Genomic DNA, 23,154 nt, shown 5'->3' with positions numbered 1-23,154 from the left:
TGCTAAATGGTATTGCTTTGAAATAGCTTTATTTCTAAAACTTAAACTGTTTGTATCTTCTATTGAGTTGAGTACGGATCTGCAGTACAGTGTTGAATAGAAATGGTCATACTGGGTATTCTTATCTTATATTAATCTTAGCAGGAAAGCTTTTTCTGTCATACCATTAAATATGTTTGCTGTAGGGTTTTTGTACATACAACTTATCACATTACAGAGTGTCCTTCTTTTTATCATATGCTGGAGTTTTTTTTTTTTTTTTTAACATGAATAAGTGTGGAATTTACCAAAAGATTTTTCTACATTTATTGGCTTGATCCTGTAATTATTCTTTTATGATGTTAATGTGGTAAATAACATTGTTGAATTTTCATGGAGTAAATCCACTTAGATTGTGATATATCTTTCTTTTTACATATCACTGGCTTTAGTTTACTGTGTTTTTTTAGGACCTTTGTGTATGTTTATGAGTAAGATTGTCATGTAATATTACTTTCTATAATGTACACGTCAGATTTGGTAGGAAGGTTTTGCTTCTCTTATAAAGCTAGTTGAGAAGCTCTTCTATGGAAGAGTTTGTGTAAAATTGCTCTTATTTCTTCTTTAAATGATTAGTAAAATGCATGTGGGCTTCAAGTTGTCCTTGTATAATATAGTTTAAGGAGTCAATTTCTTTTTTTTTTTAATAATTTTTATTTTATTATTTTATTTGATTGCGCCGGGTCTTAGTTGCGGCTCGCTGGCTCCTTAGTTGTGGCATGTGTGCTCCTTAGTTGTGGCCAGTGAGCTCCTTAGTTGCAGCCAGTGGGCTCCTTAGTTGCAGCTTGCCAAATCCTTAGTTGCGTCATATGGGCTTCTCAGTTGTGGCAGGCGGGCTCCTTAGTTGCAGCTCACCAGCTCCTTAGTTGTGGCATGCAAACTCTTAGTTGCGGCATGCAAACTCTTAGTTGCAGCATGCGAACTCTTAGTTGTAACATGCATGTAGGGTCGAGTTCCCTGACCAGGGATCGAACCCGGGCCCCCTGCATTGGGAATGTGGAGTCCTTAACCACTGTACCACCAGGGAAGTCCCTCAGTTTCTTTCACAGTTGTAAGATTATTGATTTTCAGATTTTTTATTTCTTCTTGTATTGATTTTGATAGATTGTGGTTTGGGGTTTTTTTTAAGGATTTTCACTATTTTCATATAGTTTTCCCAATTTATTGGCATAAAGATGTTAAGACTTTATACTTTTTACATTTTACGTATATCTCTTTTACATTGCTGATATTAGTTTTGCCTTTGGTCAACTCTACAGTATTTCTCTTTTTTCATTAATTCCTGCTTCTATCTTTATAGTTTCTGTTCTGTTCAATGTGCTATTCTTTTTCTATCTCCTTGAAAGAGATGATTATGTAACTGATCTTCAGTCCTTATTTTCTGTTGTGTTCCTTATGTTTTAATACCTTAGCCATGGCTTTTGCTGGATCCAAGTTTTTGTATATCATCATTCCATTGTCATTCATTTCAAAATATTTTCTGATTTTAATTATGATTTCACCTTTGATCCAAGTGTCATTTAGATATGCGTTCGTTGATTTCCAAATATAGGGAAATTTTCTAGTTAACTTTTTTTAGTGATTACTGGCATAATTGTATTGAGGTCAGAGAACATATTTAAATCCTTTAATTTCTGATGCAATTTGCAATTTACCCAGCATATGTTGATTTTGGTGAATGTTTCATATGTGTTTGAAAAGAGTGTATACTTTGTAACTGTTATTTGCCATGTTCTGTGAGTGGAATTAAGTCAGGTTTATTAATCGTGTTCATTTCTTCTGTTTTTTCAGTCTACCCAAATCCATCAGTTACTAAGAGACTTAGTGGGTTAAAAATCTTCCACTGTGCTTGTGTATTTGTCTGATTATCCTTTTTGTTCTGTCAGTTTCACTTTATCTGTTTTGCAGCTACAGTAAGTACTTACAAATCTGGAATTTTGTATCTTACTGATAATACAAACCTTCTAACATTCTGAAATGTACTCTTTAGCTCTGGGAATGCATTTTGCCTTGAGGTCTAATTGTGTCTTAATATAACAAGACTATTTCCTTTGGTCAGTATTTGCATGGTGCAACTTTGTCTCATCCTTTTGTTTTCTAACCTTTCTGTATCTTTCTGTTTAAGGTGGGTTTCTTGTAAGCAGCTTATGATTTGAATTTGATAAAATACATTCCATATAACCACCACCTAATCAAGATCCAGAAATTCTCATCACCTCAGAAGGTTGTTTCTGTGAGTCCCACTTCCCATAAGTGACCACTGTGCTGACCTCAATCACTATGGATTAATTTGCCTGTTCTTGCACTTCATGTAAATGGAATAATACAGAAGACACTCTTTGGTGTCCTATTTCTTCCCCATAAAATGATGTTTTGGAGATTCAACCATGTTGTTGCATGTATCATAGTCCCTTTTTTTAATTGGTGACTAATATTCTCTTATATGAATAGATCACAGTTTGTTTACCCATTAGTTTTGGGCTATTATGAATATAGGTGCTCTGAAGATTCTTTTAAAACTCTTTTTGTACACATAGGTTTTCATTTCCTTTGGGTAAGTAACTAGGAATCGAATTTCTAGTTCATAGGATAGGTGCATATATAACTTAGTACAAAGTTGCCAAAGAGTTGTCCAAAGTGGTTGTATCATTTTACCCTCCCACCCGCAAGGTATAGAAGTCCAGTTGCCCTACATTCTCACCAGCAGTTGTTTGTCTTTTTAACTTCAGTTATTCTAGTGGATATGAAATGGTATCTCATTGTGCTTTTAGTCTGCATTTCCCAGATGACTAATAATGTTAAGCATTTTTCATGTGTGTATTTGTCATTCATATCTCTTATGAAGTCAGTACTCAGGTCTTTTGCCCATTTTTACTTGGAGTTTTTGCCTTATTTCTTACAGACTTGTAGAAATTCTTTACATATTACAAATAGAACTCTCTTGTCAGGTATATTTATTGTGAATATTTTCTTCCATTCCGTGGCTTGCCTTTTCATCTTCTTAATGATGTCTTCTAATGAGGAGTTTTAATTGCAATGAAGGCCATGTTATCAGTTTTGTCTTCTTGGGTTCATGCTTTTTTGGTCCTCTCTAAACAAGCGCTGCTTGCCCCAAGTTCGCAGTGATATTCTCCTATGTTTTCATCATGGTTTTAGCCTTACTTTTAGTTCTCTGATCCATCTCAAATTAATCTTTCTGTATTCTGTGAGGTAGAGGTAAGAGTCATTATTTTCCCGTGTGATTATCCAGCTGTCCCAGCATGATTTGTTGACAGACTTTCTTTTCCCCATTGAGTAGCATTGGCGTCTTAATAAATTATAATATTGAGTCTTCTGACCCATGAACATGGTGTCTTTCTCCATTTGCTTAGGTCTTCTTTAATTTGCCTCTGCGTTGTTTTGTAGTTTTCAGTGCAGGAGTCTTAAGAGTTATTTTTGTTAAAAATTTTTCCTAAATATTAATGTTTTTTAAACTATTGTAAATGGAATTGTAATTTTTTATTTTATTTACAATTGTTTGTACGTGTATATAGAAATACCATTGATTTTCGTATATACTTTAATCCTGTTAAATTCATTTATTCTGATAGCTATCTTGTAGAGTCCTTAGGTTTTTTTTACATACCTGATTATGTTGTCTGAGAATAAAGTCAGTTTCTTCCTTTCCTTTTAATTTTTTCCATACCTTGCTTCATTGTCTAGGACCTCTGGTACCATATTGAATAAAAGTGGTGACCAACATCCTTGCCTTTTCCCAATCTTAGTGGAAAAACATTCAACATTATACTATTAAGTATGATGTTAGTTGTAGGGTGCCCATTTTTAAGATAAGGAAGCTTCCTTTTTCTAGTTTGCTGAAAGTTCTTTTAAATCAAGAATGGGTCTTGAATTTTGTCTTAATACTTTTGTACATCTATTTAGATGACAATATGGTTTGTTACCTCCTTTTTTCTGTTAATGTGATGGATAACTGTATTCATTATCAATTGCTAAGTAACAAATTATCCCAGTACTTAGCAGCTTGAAACAACAAACATTCATTATCCACATTTTCTGTGGATCAGAAATCAGAGTGGCTTAGCTGATATGGTTCTGGCTCAGAGTCTTCTGTGGTGTTGCAGTCAAGATGTCCCAGTCAAGGGGCTTCCCTGGTGGCGCAGTGGTTGAGAATCTGCCTGCCAGTGCAGGGGACACGGGTTTGAGCCCTGGTCTGGGAAGATCCCACATGCCGCAGAGCAGCTAGGCCCGTGAGCCACAACTACTGAGCCTGCGTGTCTGGAGCCTATGCTCCGCAACAAGAGAGGCCGTGATAGTGAGAGGCCCGCGCACCGTGATGAAGAGTGGCCCCCCGCTTGCCGCAACTAGAGAAAGCCCTCACACAGAAACGAAGACCCAACACAGCCAAAAATAAAAAAAATAAAAATAAATAAATAAATTTAAAGAAATTGCCAAACTATTAAAAAAAAAAAAAAGATGTCCCAGTCAAGTCAGGGCTGCAGTCATTTGAAAGCTTGGCTGGGGTTGAAGGATCTGCTTCCAAGATGGCACACTCACATGGCTGTTGACTGGAGGCCTCAGTTCCTCAGATCTTCACCATGTGGGCCTCTCCATGGGGCTGCGTGAGTGTCCTCACAAGAGGACAGCTAACTTTCCCCAGGGCAAATGACCCAAGGGAGAGCAAGGAAGAATCTGTAGTATTTTTATGACCCCTTAGAAGGGAGTTACTAAACCCATCCCAGACTCGCAGGGTACGGAATTAAGCTCCACTCTTGAAGGAAGGAGTATCAAAAGGCAAAAAATGAACATATTTTGTAACTACCACAATTACATTAATTGAATTTCAAAAGTTTAATCATCCTTACTGTAATAATGTTGTGAGTAAACATCAGATAAACTCGGATTGAGAAACGTTTTACAAAATGACGGGTATATAATCTTCAAAAGTCTCAAAGTTTAAAAAGTCAAGGAAAGACTGAAAAGCTAACCCAGACTGAAGGATACTAAAGAGTCATGACAGCTAAATACAGCATGTGTTTTGAAGCAGATGTTTTACCAAAAAGGGATTTTTGAGTTTACCAAAACTCAAATAGGCTCTGAGGAATAGATGGTAGTAATGTGTCGGTGTTAATTTCACAGTTTTGATTATCTTATTCTGCTTAGGCAGGAAGATAGTCTTGTTTGTAGGAAATGTCCACTAATGTTCAGAGGTAATGAGGCAACTTACTCTGAAATGGATCAGGATAAATAACTTCTGTACCTGTAACTTTTCTCTAAATTAGAGACTGTTTCAAGTTTGTTTGTTTGTTTTTAATGATGGCTATTTTACTGTAAATAAAGACATTAAAAGACAACCAACTTTTATCCCCCAAATGTCATTAAAAGACAGCTGGCTGCTTGGTGTAAAACAGTATAACATTGAGCTGTTGACTCACTCTTCACCTTACACGCCGGCTCTGTGAGCCTGGGTCACCCCCCCACCTCCACCGCATGTACCTACCTGCTTGGCCCACCTAATTTAAGCGATTCTGAGATTGAGTAATTATTCAGGGTAGGAAAAAAGAGGAAATGCAAAACTCATTTCTTTTTATTTTACACCCATATTACCATTTCCATTGCTCTTCCTTCTTTCCTGTAGAATTGAGTTTTCATCTGTTGTTATTTCCCTTCAGCCTAAAGAACTGTTTTAGCATCACATGGATTCTCAGGGCTACTAGTGACAGATTCCCTCAGTTTTTGTTTATCTGAAAAGGTCTGTATTCCATCCTCACTTTTAAAGGATATTTTTGCTAGGTAAGGATTTCTGGGGGGTCTTTTCCCCTTTTTGTATTTTGTTTGTACAGCGTAATGATTTGATATGGGACCATATTGTGAAGTGATTACACAGTAAGTGTAGTTAACATCCGGTCACCACACACAGTTAGAAAAATTTTTTTCTTGCTATGAGAACATTTAGGATTTACTCAACAACTTTCAAATATACAGTACAGTATTATTAACTATAGTCACCAAGCTGTACGTCCCATGGGTGAAATGAGTGAAGATGTCAGAGGTACACACTTGGAGGTGTAATGTACAGATGGTTTTCTTTCAGCATTTTGAATATAGTATTCTACTGTATTCTGGCCTCCGTGGTTTCTGCTGAGCGGCCTGGCATCGTCCGTAGCACTGTTCCCCTGTAGGTAACATATGTTTTTATCATCTGGCTGCTTTAAGATCTCTTTATCTTTTTTTTTTCTAATTAATATTTATTGGAGTATAATTGCTTTACAATGTTGTATTCGTTTCTGCTGTACAGCAAAGTGAATCAATTATTCATATACATATACCCACTGTTTTTTAGATTCTTTTCCCATATAGGTCATTACAGAGTTATTAAGTAGAGATCCCTGTGCTATACAGCACGTTCTTATTAGTTATCTAGGGTCTCTTTATCTTTCGTCTTCAGCAGTTTACTGTTGTGTGCTAGGTGCTTGATATACTCTGGGGTAACTGAGTTGCTTGGATTAGAAATATGATTGTTTGAGATATTTTCAACCATTATTTCTTTAAATATTTTGTCTACCGCATTCTATTGCTCCACCTATAGAATTCCAGTTACTCATGTATTAAACTGTTGGATATTATCTCGCAGGTGACTTCGGCCTGGGTTTTGTTTTGCTTTGTTTCCATCTTTTTCTCTTTAAGGATCGTGTTATTTCTGTTGATCTGTCTTTCAGTTCGATTGATCCTTTCTTCTGTCTTTTAAGCACATCTAGTATATTTTTTTCACTTCAAATACTAATTCTAGAGTCTTTGTTTTTTATATTTTGTAAGCTTATCTGTTCACTCAATATGACTCTTTAAGTCCTGATTATATTTCTAATAGCTTTTAAAGCACATGTCTGCTAGTGCCAACATCTGGATCAGCTCAGGATCTGTTGCTATTTACTCTTTTTTCTCTTGACCTTGGGTCACATGTCTTTGCATATGTAGTAGCTTTTCTTTAATTACTATTGTATACTGAGTGCTGCAGAGGTATGTTGTAGGGATTTTCTATTTTCTTATCTTCCGGGCAGTGCTGAGTTTTGTTTTAGCAGAAAGTTGAACTGTGAGCTAATCACCTTGAACTTGGGGAAACGTGCTTTTACACTCTGTTAGGATGGTTCTGTTGGATTGTTGCCTTCAGCCTCACGGCAAATCCTTATTCCTGGGACACAGTCTTTACTTCTGAAGGGTGGCCTACCTGGCTTTTCACTCAGGGTGCTCACTGGGCCCCTGTAAGTCAGCAGGATTCAGACTTCCAACTCTTTCTCCTGCAGTTGGCAGCAGCTGAAATCCTGCTCAGCTCTTTCAGCCTTCCATCGGCACTGTCCTTGGAGTCTCCCCCGCGCATGTGCGGTTCAAAGTCACCGTGGGTCTGAGGGGACTTGATGCATAGACTTGAGGCTCCCTCTGCAGCATCTTCCTTCCCAGGGCATCCCGTCTGCATTTCCAGCCACACTGGGAGCCCCAAACCCCATCCTCCAGCCAGCGGCACTGGTTTTCTGCTTGACAGGCTGGTGAGGGTTCTCCCAGTGCGGGCTCCCACCACCGTGCCTGGGCTCAGAGCTCCCTGACTTTGACTTTTAATTTGAGTATTTAATTATTTTACTTTTAATATAATTACTGATGTATTTATGTTTAAACACTACAATTTTACACTTTGCTCTTTATTTACCCTGTCCTGTGCTCTTGTGGGTTGAATTTTGTTTTGTTTTGCTTTTAATGCCATATTTCCCCCTTTGTTACCTTGGAAATACATTCTTTAATTGTTCCTCTAGCAATTACGTTACGCATCCTTGACTTACTTGAGTCTAATATAAATTACTTTCACTACATTCCCACAATGCAAGGATCTCAAATCCAATTTCCCTGTTTCCTGCCTTTTATGCTTTTACAGTGCATTTTAATTTTAGACCTTATAGGACCTTTATTATTGTTATACAGTCAACATTCCTGTCAGTTTTCTCCACATGTTTACTCTTCCTGTTGCTTTACATTCCTGCCTGCATTTCTGACGTTCCATCTGGGATTATTTATTTCATTCTGAAGAATACTGTTTCATATCTCCTTTACTGTACTCTTCTGGTGCTGGGGGGTTTTTTTGTCTGAAAATGTCTTAATTTCATCTTTTTTAAATAGAGCTTTTATTTACATACAATAAAATGTGTAGTTCAGTGCATTTTTGCCTTGTACTTGTTTAAGTGCCATCAAGCTATAGAACATTTCCATTACCCCAGAAAGCTCCCTTCCTGGTATACCCACCCCTGCCTCATCAACCTAACCACCATCAACCTAACCTATCACAATAGAGTAAATGTGTGTTTTTAAACTTCATATAAATGGAGTCTTATTATATCTACTCATTTATGCTGCCCTCCTTTGCTCAAAATACTGTTTTTGAGGTTCATCCATGTTTTTGCACATATCAGTAGTTTGTTCCTTTTTATTGCTGAGTAGTGTTGTATTGTATGAATATACCACAATTTGTTTATCTGGTCTCCTATTGATGGGCATTTAAATGGAGTCCAGTTTTAAGCTATTATGAATAAAGCTGCTGTGAATATTTGTATACAGTTTTTGTGTGTGGATATGTACACGTGTCACTCTTGAGTATATACCTGAATATGGAATTTCTAGTTCAAAGGCATATTTCCTATCTACCATTGTGTAACAGATTACCCTAAAGCTTAGCAGCTTAAAACAACAATGAACACGTATTGTCTCACAGTTTTTGTAGGTCAGGAATTCATGAGCAACTTAGCTGGATGATTCTGGCTCTTGCCATACTGACCTCTCCATAGGGCTGCTTGAGTGTCCTCACAACATGGGAGCCCAGGATGGAAGCCACAGTGTCTTTGTGACCTCACCTTCATTTCCATAATATCCTCTTGGTTACACGGGTCAGCTCCATTCACTGTGGGAGGGGATGACACAGGACATAAATACCAGGAGTAAGGATCCGTAGGGCCATCTTAGATGCTGGCTGCCACAATAGATTTTATGGCATGTTTATAAGAACTTGCTGTTTTCCAAAGTGGTTGCATGCTCTTTTCCATTCCTACCAGCAATACATGACAGGTCCATTTGTTCTACATTTTCAACAGTTGTTTTTAATTTAAGCTATTTTGGCAGGTCACAATCATTTTTTAAAGTCTATTTTCATTGGATATAGAATTCTTGGTTTTCAGTTATTGTCTCTTAGGTCTTTGAAAATATGTATCCCATTTTCTTATGACTTCATCTGTTTTTATTGAAGTCAGGTGTCAGTCTTGTTGCTCTCTGAATATTAATGCATCATTTTTTCTTCTGAGTGCCTTTGAGATTTTCTTTTCGTCTTTGGGTTTCACCAGTCTTACCTTGATGTGCCTAGGTGAGACTTTTGTTGCATTTATGCTGCTTGAGTTCATAGTATTTCTTGAACCTGTGGTTTGATGTCTTTCAGGTTGGAAAATTCTCAACCATTATCTCTTCAATATTGCTTTTGCTCCATTTTCTCTCTTCACATTCTCAGACTACTATTACATATAGTTTAGAATTTGTGTGTGTGGCTTTTACACTCTTTTCTACATTTTCCATTATTTTTTTTCCTCCATGCCTTAAACTAGGTATTTTCTCCTAGCCCTTCATCCAGTTTTTACTCTTTTAAAATTTTTCAACTAATTCTAATCTAATTTTAAACCTATCTTTATTCTTTATTTCCGTTATTATTTTTCTAAAGTTCTAGAATATCTGGTTGGTTTGTTTCTTTTAGTGTTCTTTTCTTTGCTGAAATAACCACTCTAATCACTATTACCACATAATGTTTTGTTATCTTCATAGTAAATATTAAAATCTATTATCATTTATCTATTTATTTACTTACTGTCTGACCCCACCACTCCATAGTTCTATGAGAAGAGGAACCTTATCCAGAGTGACTACAGATGTATCCCTAGTGCCTAGCCCTTAGTCATGCGCTCAGTAAAAAAAAAAAGATTGTTCTTTAATTGTAAGATTTTTACAATTGTATACAGTCATCATCTCTATTTATCAATCTCTGATTCATTTCAGATCCTCCTCTTATCGGCATCTGCCCTATTATTCCACTGAAACCACTGTTGCAGAGTTTAACATCAACTGGTGAATGGCCAAGTATAATCCATTTTATTGTATTTCTCCTCTCTAGAAGTACCTAGCATTCCTTTTTTTTTCCTGCAAAGCCTCTCGTTACCTGGGATACAGTTCTTTTTTTTTTTTTTTTTTTAAGAAAGTGCAAAGGCTCTGAGGCCAGGGTTCAGTTTATTTATTTGTTTGTTTGTTTATTTATTTATTTTGGCTGCGTTGGGTCTTCGTTGCTATGCACGGGCTTTCTCTAGTTGTCGCGAGCGGGGGCTACTCTTCGTTGCGGTGTGCAGGTTTCTCATTGCAGTGGCTTCTCCTGTTGTGGAGCACGGGCTCTAGGCGCGCGGGCTTCAGTAGTTGGGGCACACGGGCTCAGTAGTTGGGGCTCGTGGGCTGTAGAGCGCAGGCTCAGTAGTTGTGGCACACGGGCTTAGTTGCTCCACGGCATGTGGGATCTTCCTGGACCAGGGCTCGAACCCGTGTCCCCTGCATTGGCAGGCGGATTCTTAACCACCACGCCACCAGGGAAGTCCCTGGGATACAGTTCTGATTCTCCTCCTTCCTACCTCTTGGGATAGTCCTCCTTTTTCTGTTTCTTGGCCTTGGTGTCCACCCCTAAAATGTGGAAGCAGGGAAGATTTCTGCCATGGCCCTGGGTCTTCCCAGGTGATTTCATTCACACTCACAGCCTTGAGGGCCACCTTTCTCCAGCGACTGCAGATGACTGCTGTGTCACTGCAGACACACCTGGGACACCACATATCTGCTCCTGAACTCCTCTCTCCACCTTTCATCCCAAAGACCTCATCCTCCTTGTCAGTGTGTCCACCACTGAGTGTGAATTGATACAACCACTCCAAGCTCCAAGTTGTAGTGATAATGTTGCTCATATTTTATACTTTAAATATGATAACTTAATCCTTAAAACAACCCTGTGTGCTTACAATCCAGATATAAAAAGTCACAAAATTCTCATCCAAAAAAGAAACAAAACCAGCAGGATAAATTTTTAAAAGCCCATTAGACATCTGAGCTCACAAAGAAACCTAAATGAACTAAACTTCAGAAAGTGACAAGCCACTCACAAGAGAGAAGTGATCCATGGCTGCTCTCCTTCCCTGCAGAGACAGGGACGGGGAGAAGCGGCCGTGGACGGGGCCCTCAGGCTGTCAACTGCGGAGACTTGAGGCAGCTGGTGAGCCCAGAGGAACATCTGTGAGGGAGTCCCCGCCTTCACTGGACATAGGGTGACAGCAGCCAGGGCACAGGGATCCAGGCGGGGAACTGGAAGGCCAGGAGAACGCCTCAGAATCTTGATCATGTTTGCTGATCCTTCTTCTGCTGTGGCCAGTCAGCCATTAAGCTGATCTAATACAATTTGTATTTAAAGTCGGGTCAGTAGACTGAACCACAAGGGGAAGAAAAGAGTTAACAACAGCAAAAGGACGTCTGAAATCTGTAGGACAATATCAAGGCAGTTTCACTGTAACTGTTTTTACTCATGACACCTCTTCCACCAAATGTGTGGGTTTTTTCCACTCCAGCAATCAACTCTCCAACTCTCCAGACAACCACTGGACATCCTTCAGTTCAGTTCGTTTCTGGCACTACCTCCCCAGAGTTGTGTCAGACTCCACAGGTTCACAGCTCAGTCCCACGAGACTGCTGGCTCTCCCGGTGCCAGTCACCAGTGTCACGTGCCCAGGGCACCCATACTTCTGTCTGACGTGGTTACAAAGTTAAGACTTCCCCCCCCACACACATACCCCTCCACCCCTTTGAGGTTTGATAATTTGCTAGAATAGCTCACAGAACTCGGGAACATACTTTACTTACATTTACTGGTTTATTATAAAGGATACAAATGAAGAGTGAGACAAAGAGGTCTGTAGCGCTGGAGGGGTCCCAAGCACAGGAGCTTCTGTCCTGTGGAGTTGGGAGTATGCCACCAATCCAGAAACTCTTCAGACCCCATTGTTAAGGACTTTTTATGGAGGCTCGATTGCTAGGCATGACTGACTAAATCATTGGCCATTGAGATTAACTCAGTCTCCAGCTCCTCCTCCCTCCCCAGAGGATGGAGGGTAGGGCTGAAAGTTCCAACCCCCTTATCAAGATCTGGTCTTTCTGGCAACCCGCCCTCCCACCCCACAATCTGGAGCTATGTAGGGGCCTGCCAGGATCACCTCATCTGAACAAATGACACTCCTCTCACTCAGGGTATTCCAAGAGATTTAAGAGCCCTGTGTCAGAACCTGGGAACAAAGACCAAATACATATTTCTTATTATGCCACACTCACATACACATCATTGGCATCCCAGAAAGAAAGGAGAAAAAGAATGGCACAAAAATATAATTCAAGACATTAAGGACAAGAACTTTCCAAAACTGATGAAATTGATCAATACACAAATCCAAGAATATCTCCAAACACCAATCAGAATAAATACAAAAGAGTTTATCTTAAAAGCAGTCAGAAGGGCATTAAAAAACACATTGTATACTGAAGAACAGTGATAAGAATTGTCACCGACTTCTAAACAAACACTGGAGGTCAGAAGATAATGACATGGCATCTTCAACACAGTAAATAAAGGTGGGGCAGGGACCTGCCAAGCATGAATTCTATATCCAGCAAAAATTTTCTTCAGAAGTGAAGGTGAATTAAAGATACTCGCAGACAAAAACTGAGAGAATTTGCGTACAGCAGACCCATGCCATGAAAGATACTAAATGAAATTCTAAGAAGACTGTTGGCTTTTAAAACAAAAATAACAATTGTATTACTGTGTTTATAACATTTGAAGAAGCTAAATATAAGGCAACGAGCACAATGGGTGGGAGGAATACATGAAATTAGATTGTTGTATATCTTCCATTGTTCATGAAGTAGCACCATATTATGTGGAAATAGACTGAAATTTAAAGATTCATATTGTAATCTCTAGAGAAACATTGGAAAAAATAGGCACACACAAAGCGGTATCGCTAAAAAGTCAATACAAGAGAAAAAGTAGAATACAGAAAAAAGTGTGATTTATCCAAAAGAAGGCAGAAAAGGAGGAGCAGAGAAACAACAAACAAATGCCAAAATGAGAAACTTAAAACCAGTCATGTAAATAATTACATTGAATGTCAATTTTCTTATTTCTAGCATTCACATATTTTATAGACTCCACAGGGCATTGTGCATTTCTACATACACTATATTGATGTCTATAAATATGGTCTCTGTGACAGTTTTACTGTTTTTACAGTCTTGGTGCCTTTTTTTTTTTATCGTATTGACTCAATCCTCCAGTACAGTGTCGAAAACAAGTGGTGAGAGTGGACATCCATGCCTTGTCGTAAGGCATGGCTGACATAAAGCATAACAGCCAAAATGCCGGCGAGAATGTGGAGCAGCTAGAACGGGGTACGTTTCTGAGGGGAGTAGGAAACAGTGTGACTGCTTTGGAGGACTGTGCTCTGTTCTCGTATCAAGTTAAACGTACACCTAACTTATGGCTCACCACTTCTACCCTTACGTATTCACCCAAGAGAAATTAAAATATATGTTTAGAGAAAGACTTGTAAAAAAAAAAAAGCCTTATTCATAATAGCCAAAAGCTTGAAACAACCCAAATATCCCTCAACATAATGATGGGCAAAGTCTGATATATTCATACAATGGAATACAATACAGCAATAAAAGAAGAATTAGCTATCAAATAATATAGATTCCTTTCAAAAACATCATTAAATGAAAGATGCTAGACACAAGAGTATATATGAAATCCAAGGACAATCAAAACTAATGTATGAAGTAGGAGTCAAAAAGTTTTGTCTGGGGTAGGTACAAGACTTAATTAGAAATGGGCAAAGTTTCCTTAACTAAGGAAACTTTGGGGGTTATAGAAATGTTCTTTATCTTGTTTGGGGCAGTAGTTACAGGAGAAAATGAAACGTCAAACCCTACGCTTCATTTTATTGTTTGTTAGTTATACTTCGGTAAAATATACGTATCTATTTATATATATAAAACACTTTAAAGCCCTGTGTTATAGGTACTGAAGGTATTCCTAGTTTTCAAATGAGAGAACTGAGGCAAAGAGAGGTTAATTGACTTGCCCAGTTGGTGGCAAAACTAATAAGCAGAGCTGGGTAGTCTGGCTGAAAAGCCTGCACTCTTAGTGAGAATGCTGTTGTCTCAGATCCTTGCCCAGAAATTCTACTTCTAGGACTTTATCCTTCAGATAAACTCACAGAAGTTCCAAACATCAAGGTTAGTAACTATACAGGGTTAGTCATTGCAGCGTTGTGGATTAGCAGGGGGCTGATTATATTATTTATAGCGTAATCACTTAATATAATATGATGAAGGGGAAAAGGCCAGCTTGAGAAAACTTTATATACTTATCTTGAATGACCTCCTAGGTGTAGTGTAGAGTGAAAAAAATCAAAGATACATACTATATTCTACCATCTGGGTTAATAAATAAAAGAAGATGCAGAGGAAACTGTATACACATATGCTTGTATAAACCGCAGGTATATCTGAAAGGAAGCCTAGGAAATGGATGAGATAGTTTCCAGGGAGAGGAATTGAATGGCTGGGAGAGAGGGGTGTGAGGGAGACGTTTCAGTCCAGTATACCTGTTCTGTACATCCTGGGTAATGAAGCCTGTGCGTGTATTACCTATTCCAAAAATTAATGATATAGTAACAATTTGGAAATGACTGAAATAGCTCATCACACACATAGTTGCCTGAGCTGACAGAAGCCTGCTTCAGACTTCTTAGAACTGTCCCTCTCACCAGTCCATACCCTGTGGCTTTGGGGTATCAGCCTCAAAGTGTCCCTTCCTACCCATCAAGCCTACCCCGTCTTTCTCCAGGATGGTTTCAGGGCCTCCTAGCTCGTTTCCTTCCCTGTTTCCCTTTTGCGTCCCGTTCCCTCCATCTGGTCCAAGCTCTCACGGTGCTTAGTATTCCCCAGGTTTTGCCTAGAAATCCATTTCCACTTCTGCCCTGTAAGGTCCTTAAAAATAGACATCCATCTCACCTATCCATGGGTTATTAAGGGCTTGGTATCTGGCAGAAGGACCCCAAAGGCCTGTTGCTTCCAGAATTCAGCTTTCAAACAGGTCTGGTAACACTCTGCCTTCCTCACCCTCAGGGGCTCCTCCCACTTGCAGCCGTCCTGCCCAAAACTTCATCCTCCAAATGACTTCACATGCTGCACAGGTGGACGTTTTAAATTTATATTGTTAAGTATTTTATTGTCTGTTAGAAAAAATAAACTAGTCCATGAATCCTGTGGGATTTTAATTTTACCAATATTATTGCTCAGAGAAGTTTAAGTTAAAAAAATAGAATGATTTTTTACAATATTCAGTAGTAAGTAATACAGATGGAACATGGATATGGCAGAAATGGTGACAGTGAGGCCCTGGCCTTCGGGAGATGCTGACGTACAGGAAACAGGGCCTCACGCAGAGCAGACACTCATCCGTGTGAAGATGCAGCGTCTCGTTGACCTTCACCGCCTGTCCGTCCCCGCCCTGCCTGGAGCCTTTTCTGTGGTTACCTGAATGCGCTGGCCACCCCACCCCACCCCACCCAGGCTCACTCTGCAGAACCACTTGGATTCGTCTTGCACGTTCACCATTCTGTGCTTTTGTTCCTGCTGTTTCTGTTTATAGAATGTGATCCCCCCACCTTAGGTCCTGTTGCTGGGCCTCTGCTGGGCAAACTCTCTCCTGAAGGAGAGTTCAGCGGGGTTCAGCTCCAACTTCAACTCTTCTCATGAAGTCCTCCCTAGTGTATTAGTTTCCTATTGCTGCCGTAACAAAATATAGCAAATGTCACTTGCAAGAGCGCAAGTTTATTGTCTTATAGTTCTGGAAGTCAGAAGTCTGAAATCAGTTGCACTGGCTTGAAGTCAAGGTATTGGCAGAGCTGGTTCCCCCCAGAGGCTCTGAGGAGGGAATTGGCTTCCTTGCCTTTTGCAGCTTCTCGGGGCTGCCTTTCTTCCAGCCTCCCATACCTGGCACCGCTGCTGTCTCGGGTACTTTCTTTTTCAGTGTAGACAGTCTTTATTGGCAGGTGTTAAGAACGCAAAATAGTAGCAAGTCCAGAAGGATGGGAAAGGAAGCAGGGCATGGCTCTCCTCCCCCACGTGAGGACCCTGGGAAACCAGGCCAGTGGGGCGGGGCCTTGGCCACTTCGAGCCCAGCACCTTCTGGAGAACAAGCTCCCGTGCAGGAGAACGCCTCACAACACAGGGGAAGGGAGCAGAACCCCGGAAGATGCCTTTCACCCATCTTCAGGGCGCATTATCCTGGTCTCCACTTGCATCTTACATCACCTTCTCTGGCTCCAGCTTCTCCTCGTCTCCTTCTAAGGACCCTTGTGATTACATTGGGCCCATCTGGATAATCCAGCACCCTCACCCCATCGCAAGATTCTTAACCAAATCGCGTCTGTAAGGCCCCTTTTGCCATGGAAAGTAACATATTCACAGGTTCTAGGGTTGGGGTGTGGACATCCTCCCACACCTGGAGTCACCCTTCTCCTGGGAACTCAAGATGTGGCTTTACCTCTGTGCTCCCACAACTCTCTGTCCATCCTTCAGCATCTCGTTGAGTATCTGCCTTATAATTTTCTGTCATCTGACCAGTCCTCTCCCTGTGAGCCTCCGGGGGGCAGGGGTGGGGTTGCAGCCATCCTGCCTGCCCAGACTTCCTGCCGGACAGAAGAAGGCATGTGTTTGAGGGAGTCGACCGCCCAGCGCACGACGGCCCTGCGGTGCTGCGGTTCCCAGGCCGGGCTCAGGGCCCGGCCCCCTGGTGAGGTTCCCAGCTGTGCCACTCACTTGCCCCGCCCCTCCATGCCCTGTCTGCAAAATGGTGCTGACGGATCGAACCCAACCCAGAGGCTAACAGCAAGGACTAAATGGGGTCACACGCGTGAAGGACGAGAAGAGCACCTGACCACTCAGGGCAGCTAGCTCCATCCCTGTTGTTGTTGATTTTATTGTTTATGTTGTGAAAGGTTTTTCTGTTGTGTAAGTTATTCTTGACAAACTTAGGAAACTTAGGCTACACTCTTTGTTATTAAATCTGATTGTCTTTAGGTTTAAAGTAATGTTTTCCTTGATTTTAAATATTTTTGCAAAAGTTTTTAGAATGACAAAAATGTAGAAAGTACTAGAGAATTTGTTTAGGGTGACCGTGAACCTGTGGCCTAGCCATCTCGTGTGCACCCCCCGCTCTGGTTCAGGTGGGCAGGGCTGCCTAGACAACAGCCCTGTGCAGAGTGGTACGAGATGGCACGTCAGGCCTTAGCTCTCTGAGAGATGGGAGAGTTTAAAGACGCACGTGACTGTGGAACCTACATAAGGAGCTGAGGTTCTGGATACTCAAAGCCTTCCTTACGAGGCACCGCATACCATTATGGGGATGACAGCATCCGTGTGTCATTCCAAGGAAAGGGCTTGGAGGTACTGGAGTATGATGCAGGGCACACGTATGTCCTGAGAGCTGAACAAGTCTACTGCAGTTAGAGGAAAGGCGTTTTTAAAACACCTTGTAGCAAGAACTTTCATTGGGAACACGTGCTCCTACCAAAGATCCTGACTACTTGGTGCCCATGAAAGTCATATTTTTAGAATGTCATGAAAAATGGAGAAGTATATGAAAGGCATTCTAGCTTTAGGAAATAATGCTAGTAGGGATCTTAGATTAAAGAGGTAATAAGATCTGCCTAGGCAGAGTGAGGAGAGATGGTTTAGCAGTGAAGAATAAGGTTATCAGACAAGTAAATGGCTTGCTGGAAAATAAAAATATCATTTGGATGGCAGGAAGCCATTGCCTGTTTTTCAAAAAGCAAGCTATTGAAGTTATCATACCGTCCACATCATTTAACTTGAACGTTAAAGGAGTGGTCCTGGAGTTGGAGTGATGGTGGGAGGGAGAAACTGTAGTGGTCCCGCTCGAAGAGTAGGGTCCAATTTATGAATTTATTTCAGGGATTGAGGTTCAAATGTAGATTAAATGTAAAATGAAGGACCAGACAGCTCTCTCAGAGTGGATGGAAGTAACAAAGGACAAAGAAGAGTTGCAGACCAGTGTCTGTTCCGTGGAAGGCAGACACCATGTTCTGATTGAGAACTTGGAATTGGGGACTGTTTTGGGAGTGGAGTGGAAATAAGCCCCGTCTTCACCGCGTCATGTGTGAGATGGGGATGAAGTGTCTAGATTGTGGAGCTGAGCTGAAGGCGGTCAGATTTAGAAAAGCGCTGTCCCCCACGGATGAAAGCCTAAAGCTGTGGGACAGGGTTCACTCTGGCGAGCCGTGCGGGAGGCCTTCCGCCCGGGGCCGGCCAGCGCGCAGGGACCTTCGGGAGAGACAGTGGGCATCACCCCCTGCCGTGTTTGGCCCGAGTCAGGGTGTCGTCACTGTGTAGACTCACCAAATGCAAATGCCGAAGGGGAGGAAATGTCCTTACAGGTGTGACAGGCCAAGATCTCAGGTTCTCAAAGATCAACAGAGATGCCTGTTGCAGTGAAGAGGCGTCACGGGGCTCGGGAAGGAGAGGACAGGGAGGCGTGGTGGTCACACCACAGCCACCTGAGCTGGGACCCGGCGGCTGGGGAGACACTCGTGCTTCAGCCGGGAGTGCCACAGCCTCTTCCTTAGCATGGCTCTGGAAGTCGGGGCGATGGAGGGACGCGGGAGTTGGTCACTGCTCGAGACGCCTGGCTGTCGCCGAGTGCCTGTTGGCTGGCCTGGAGGTGAGAGCTGGCGGCCAAGCAGGAGCAGGTCGTGAGGACTTCCCCGGGCGTGGTCAGCCCTGCTGGTGGCACCCACCCCCACCCCCAGAGGCCACGCACCTGGCTCAGGAGCCCCCAAGGCTCCTCTGATCTCAGCTCTCTCTGTGCTCCAGAAGCACTTCTCACTTTACGCTTTGGGGAGTGCTTGGCCGAGACTCCCTGGAGCTGTGGGCGTCATGGAAGGCGAAGTGGCTTATGGCAACATGGTAAATGCTTTGTCAGAATTCCAGGATAGCAAGGAGGGAGGTGAGGAAGATACGCCTATCACAGAGAAAGACGTCCAACAAGGTCCCTACCTTCGTGGCACTTACATTTCTCATGGGTGAGTTAGGCATTGAACAGGTAGATTTAAAAATAGATAAATAGCCAGGCAGATATTATACAGACCTTGTAGCAGACGCCCTGAAGACAAAATGGGATGATGTGTGTGTGTTGCAGGGTGAAGTTGGGGTGCAGAGCTGCCTGGCTTGGGGGGACCACACCAATTTTTGTGATTGTTGGCAGCTGAGCTAAGACCTAAAGCCTGAGGAGCATTTGGCCAGGGAGGAAAGCATTCAAGGAAAAGGAACAGTCAGCATGAAGGTAGAAACAGAACAATTGGGAGGATTTGAATCTGGGAGGAGGAGACCAGTTCGATGACTGCAGTGGGCCAGGCAGGGTGTGCTGGGATCATATCAGAGCAGCGATGACGGGTGAATCAAAGACAAGACATCTCTGACTCAGCAGAGTCAGAAAAGTGGAAATCATAGCTGGTGTGAATGGAAATGTGCTTATTCTCAAGTTTGGAGGGTTGATGGGGGAACATGTGGGGAAACTTTGGGCTTATAACCTCTGTCTTCTCTGAGAAGGCCGAAACAAGCTGTTGCCCGGGAAAGAGGGGTCTCGGGCAGTGGTTGGGAGCTGGAAAAAAGTCGTAGGAGTGTGGGATCGTTGCTATGTGGAAAGAGAGGCCTGGGTGGGTTCAGCTGAAGTAGGATAGTCTTCACACCGGTCCTCACAGCTTTGTGACTTTCTTCCAGCAAGGCAGCCACCCCCCCTCTGTGCAGAGGAAGCAGGGAGAGAGGCTTTTCCAGGTGGTTGAGACAGAAGGACAGGCAGGATTCCTAGAGAACTGGCACAGTATGGCGAGTGATGCTGGCGATAAAAGGACAAGAGGCCAACAGATGTGGAGACCCAAGGAGACCTAAGTGGAGAGCTTTGGACATGACAAGACCTCAGTGCAGATGGGAAGGAGTTGTCTTGAGAGCGACCATGGGGGAGAGGTGGAAGGATGGCCTAGGGTCGCAGACAGGAAGTTGGGTTTAATCCTTTTAGATCCCTGCATTACATTGCAGCTGCCATTTTGTCTTTTTTCCTCCTGTCTGAGTAATGAATCTGTGCTTTCATTACAAGGGAAATGGTTGGCAGGTTGGTTGGATTTCAGTGAATTCTGATCTAATAATGAAACATTTCCTTTTAATTGTTGTGTATATCTTTCTCAGCTTTTTCTCTACTTAAAGCATATTTCTTCTCTTGTTCTTTGAGCAGCCAAAACGGATGTGTTGGGTGCACTGGCTCTGTTAACAGGCCTCTACCAGGTGTCTATTGTTACTCTTACATCTAACACCACAGCCATAATTGATGGAGAGTTGAGTTGCAAGCTCTTAGGACTAATTGCAGAGTCTAAACTAAAACATTTCCTGCAGCTGCCTTTAAATAACAATAATAACAATAGTAATAATATTTTGTATAGGGATAGTACTTTACAATTTGCAAAGCGCTTTCACATACATCATATCATTTAATCTTCACAATAAATAAGGCTTTTTGAATGCTTAGATCTTTCCTAAAGTGAGAAATCATGGTGCACATCTTGATTTAATCATGATGAGTTGCCAGAAGTTCTTGACGTGATAAGTATTTATTGAGCACCTTCTGTGCCTAAAGGACTTTACTAAGGACAGCACGGGGTGAACTTCCCATAAGGAGATACCGAGTAAGTAGCCCCGGCCCAGTAACTGTGATCTCGCTTCCTGGCTCACTCCCCCTTCCGCATCACAGTCACTGTTTTGGCGGCTGCTTGCTAAACCATAAAGTTATATAAATATTACTAGGAATTCATTGTATCAGAGTTTAAGTTTTTAAAACTAGGATTCTGATACTTATCTAAGCTCAGTAATACTTCAGGAAGTCATTCTATCGATTTCAGCTTGAACTTTCTTGAAAATTATGTATCTGTTACTTGAATCTCAAGGATATTTCAGATCCAGCATATTTGAAAATGTCTAGCCATTGAGTTGGTTGTCCTGATTAGGATGATTAGGCTATGACTCCAAGAGTACAACTTGACCCTCAGCCCCAGAAGGCTTATTCAGTGGGAAGGAAGACAATCATCTCTTGGTTCTTGAGCCAGACTCGGATGCACTGAGGAGACTGGGAGAGAAAGGGCTTCCCAGGAGGGAGCTTCCTGGGTGAGATGGGGAGTAGAGGGTAGCATTGGAGCCGAGCACAGGCCCAGGGCAGGACTCCTGAACCTTTAGCCAGGAGCCCCTAGAGGGCCCAGGCATGTGTTCTGGGCCACCACAACTCCTCACAGAGTCTCCAGAAAGCATGAGACCCCCCAGCCCCTGCCTTAAAAGGCCCCTGGGCAGAGTGGCACCTCACAGCGAGCAGTAAGACATGCCCATCAGCATTCCTTTCCCCATGGAGGGCTGGGGCGGCCGCTGAGGCCTGATGTGGCCCATCGGGACCACCAAGGGGCTGCTTTGTTACTGAAACACAGAGGAGCCAGCTGTCTTCCTGCTTCTCGTTTGGCATCTTAGTTTTATTAACTCTAGTATTACACTAGCTCTTTATGTGGTCACGTGGTTTAGGAATGGGTGAGGACAAATCTAAATGGCCTAATGCTTATAAGCACACTGATTTCCTGGACACAGTTTTTTTTTACAGAAGTTTTCCCATGGTGCCATCTTTTTAAAGAACAGCTTCTGTATATTACAAGGGAGGCTAATGTCTGGATTATCAAATTATCTCTTGGTTCTTTTGATGTGGAGCTCAGGCAGTCACAAGCCAAAGAACCCTTCCTTTGTGTTGGGCAGATGTGCCTGACGCTTTATTTTGACCCAGAATATGCAGCCAGCATCTGAGCCTCTCATGAATACTCCGGAGAGGACCACAATTAGGATATAGTGTGGAGCGGGAGTTTGAGCGTGAAGTCTAAGTGGTGTTTTCAGCTGGGGCTGGCGACGTGCTTTAAATAATTGTATTCTGATCATTTAGGTCTCTCTTTATAGGGCATCTTTTATGACCAAGACTGTCCAGTACCAGAATGAGCTGCATAAATTCCTAATCTGGGACACAGCTGGACAAGAACGAGTAAGTCACTCTTTAATTTACTGTGTGTTTTTCTGAGGCCCAGATTAAAGCCCCGACAAAACCGCCGGTTCCTGTCATTTCACGTCACTCGCCTCACTTCTCTGCACTGGAGACATGTCTTTCCATTTGCGTGGGCCAGCCTTTCTCTTTTCAGTTAGAACCACGGAGTCCACCGATGGAGAAAGTGATATGGGCACTGAGGACATTTTTATACTTTTTAGTGTCTTCAAGTAAACGCTGACTAACAGGCCTGGTAAAATCCTGCTCAGAGTATTGTGTGTAATTTGGGGCTCCATCCTCTAGCAAAGATATAAAAGAATTAACGGTAGAAAGGGAGAGTTAAGCACCTCCCATTTATAGTCGCCTTTTAAAAGCTAAGGAGGGAACTTTACAGCATATAAAGTTTGAGATTTAAGTGAAATGGATGAGCTAACACAGTGCCGTGCAGTAGGTGCTTAATAAACGCCTGATGATGAAGTTGTCCAGGGTGGTCATCTGCCTCAGGAAGGGCCTGGACCAGAGCTGGGCCGGGAGCACGGCCTCACCGTGCAGAATGGCATTTGGCAAAGCCCGCCCTAGTCGGACGGGGTGGGAAGGTGGGGAGGGGACCAGATGCTGCTGCCACCTCATTTTCCCTCTGGGCCCGGAGTCTCGTTTCCCTGTTGAGGTGTGTCTGGCAGCTACCCCATTATTCAGCTGCTGTTTAATGTTGTTTTCAAACAGTATTATCAAAACAAGGACATGTGATGGATGCACTGTGCTGTCTTAAGCTCTTACAAGCATAGCAGCAGTGACCAGGAGGGATAGTCTGTCCGCACAGT

At 42.2% G+C, this 23,154-nt stretch overlaps 1 protein-coding gene across 2 annotated transcripts in view; it reads left to right on the top strand.

Annotated features, from left to right (window-relative positions):
• The window catches only part of RAB22A (RAB22A, member RAS oncogene family), a 52,665-nt gene that overhangs the window by 9,091 nt on the left and 20,420 nt on the right, over nucleotides 1-23,154 (top strand). For both annotated transcript variants that reach the window (XM_059896163.1, XM_059896162.1), the window contains exon 3: nucleotides 22,252-22,333. In XM_059896163.1, the coding sequence (XP_059752146.1) occupies nucleotides 22,252-22,333 (82 nt within the window). The remainder of the gene's footprint in view (nucleotides 1-22,251; nucleotides 22,334-23,154) is intronic.

The sequence above is a fragment of the Balaenoptera ricei genome, chromosome 15, assembly GCF_028023285.1.
Source record: "Balaenoptera ricei isolate mBalRic1 chromosome 15, mBalRic1.hap2, whole genome shotgun sequence".
Taxonomy (NCBI): Eukaryota; Metazoa; Chordata; class Mammalia; order Artiodactyla; family Balaenopteridae; genus Balaenoptera; species Balaenoptera ricei.
This window is presented reverse-complemented; position numbering and strand designations above follow the sequence as displayed.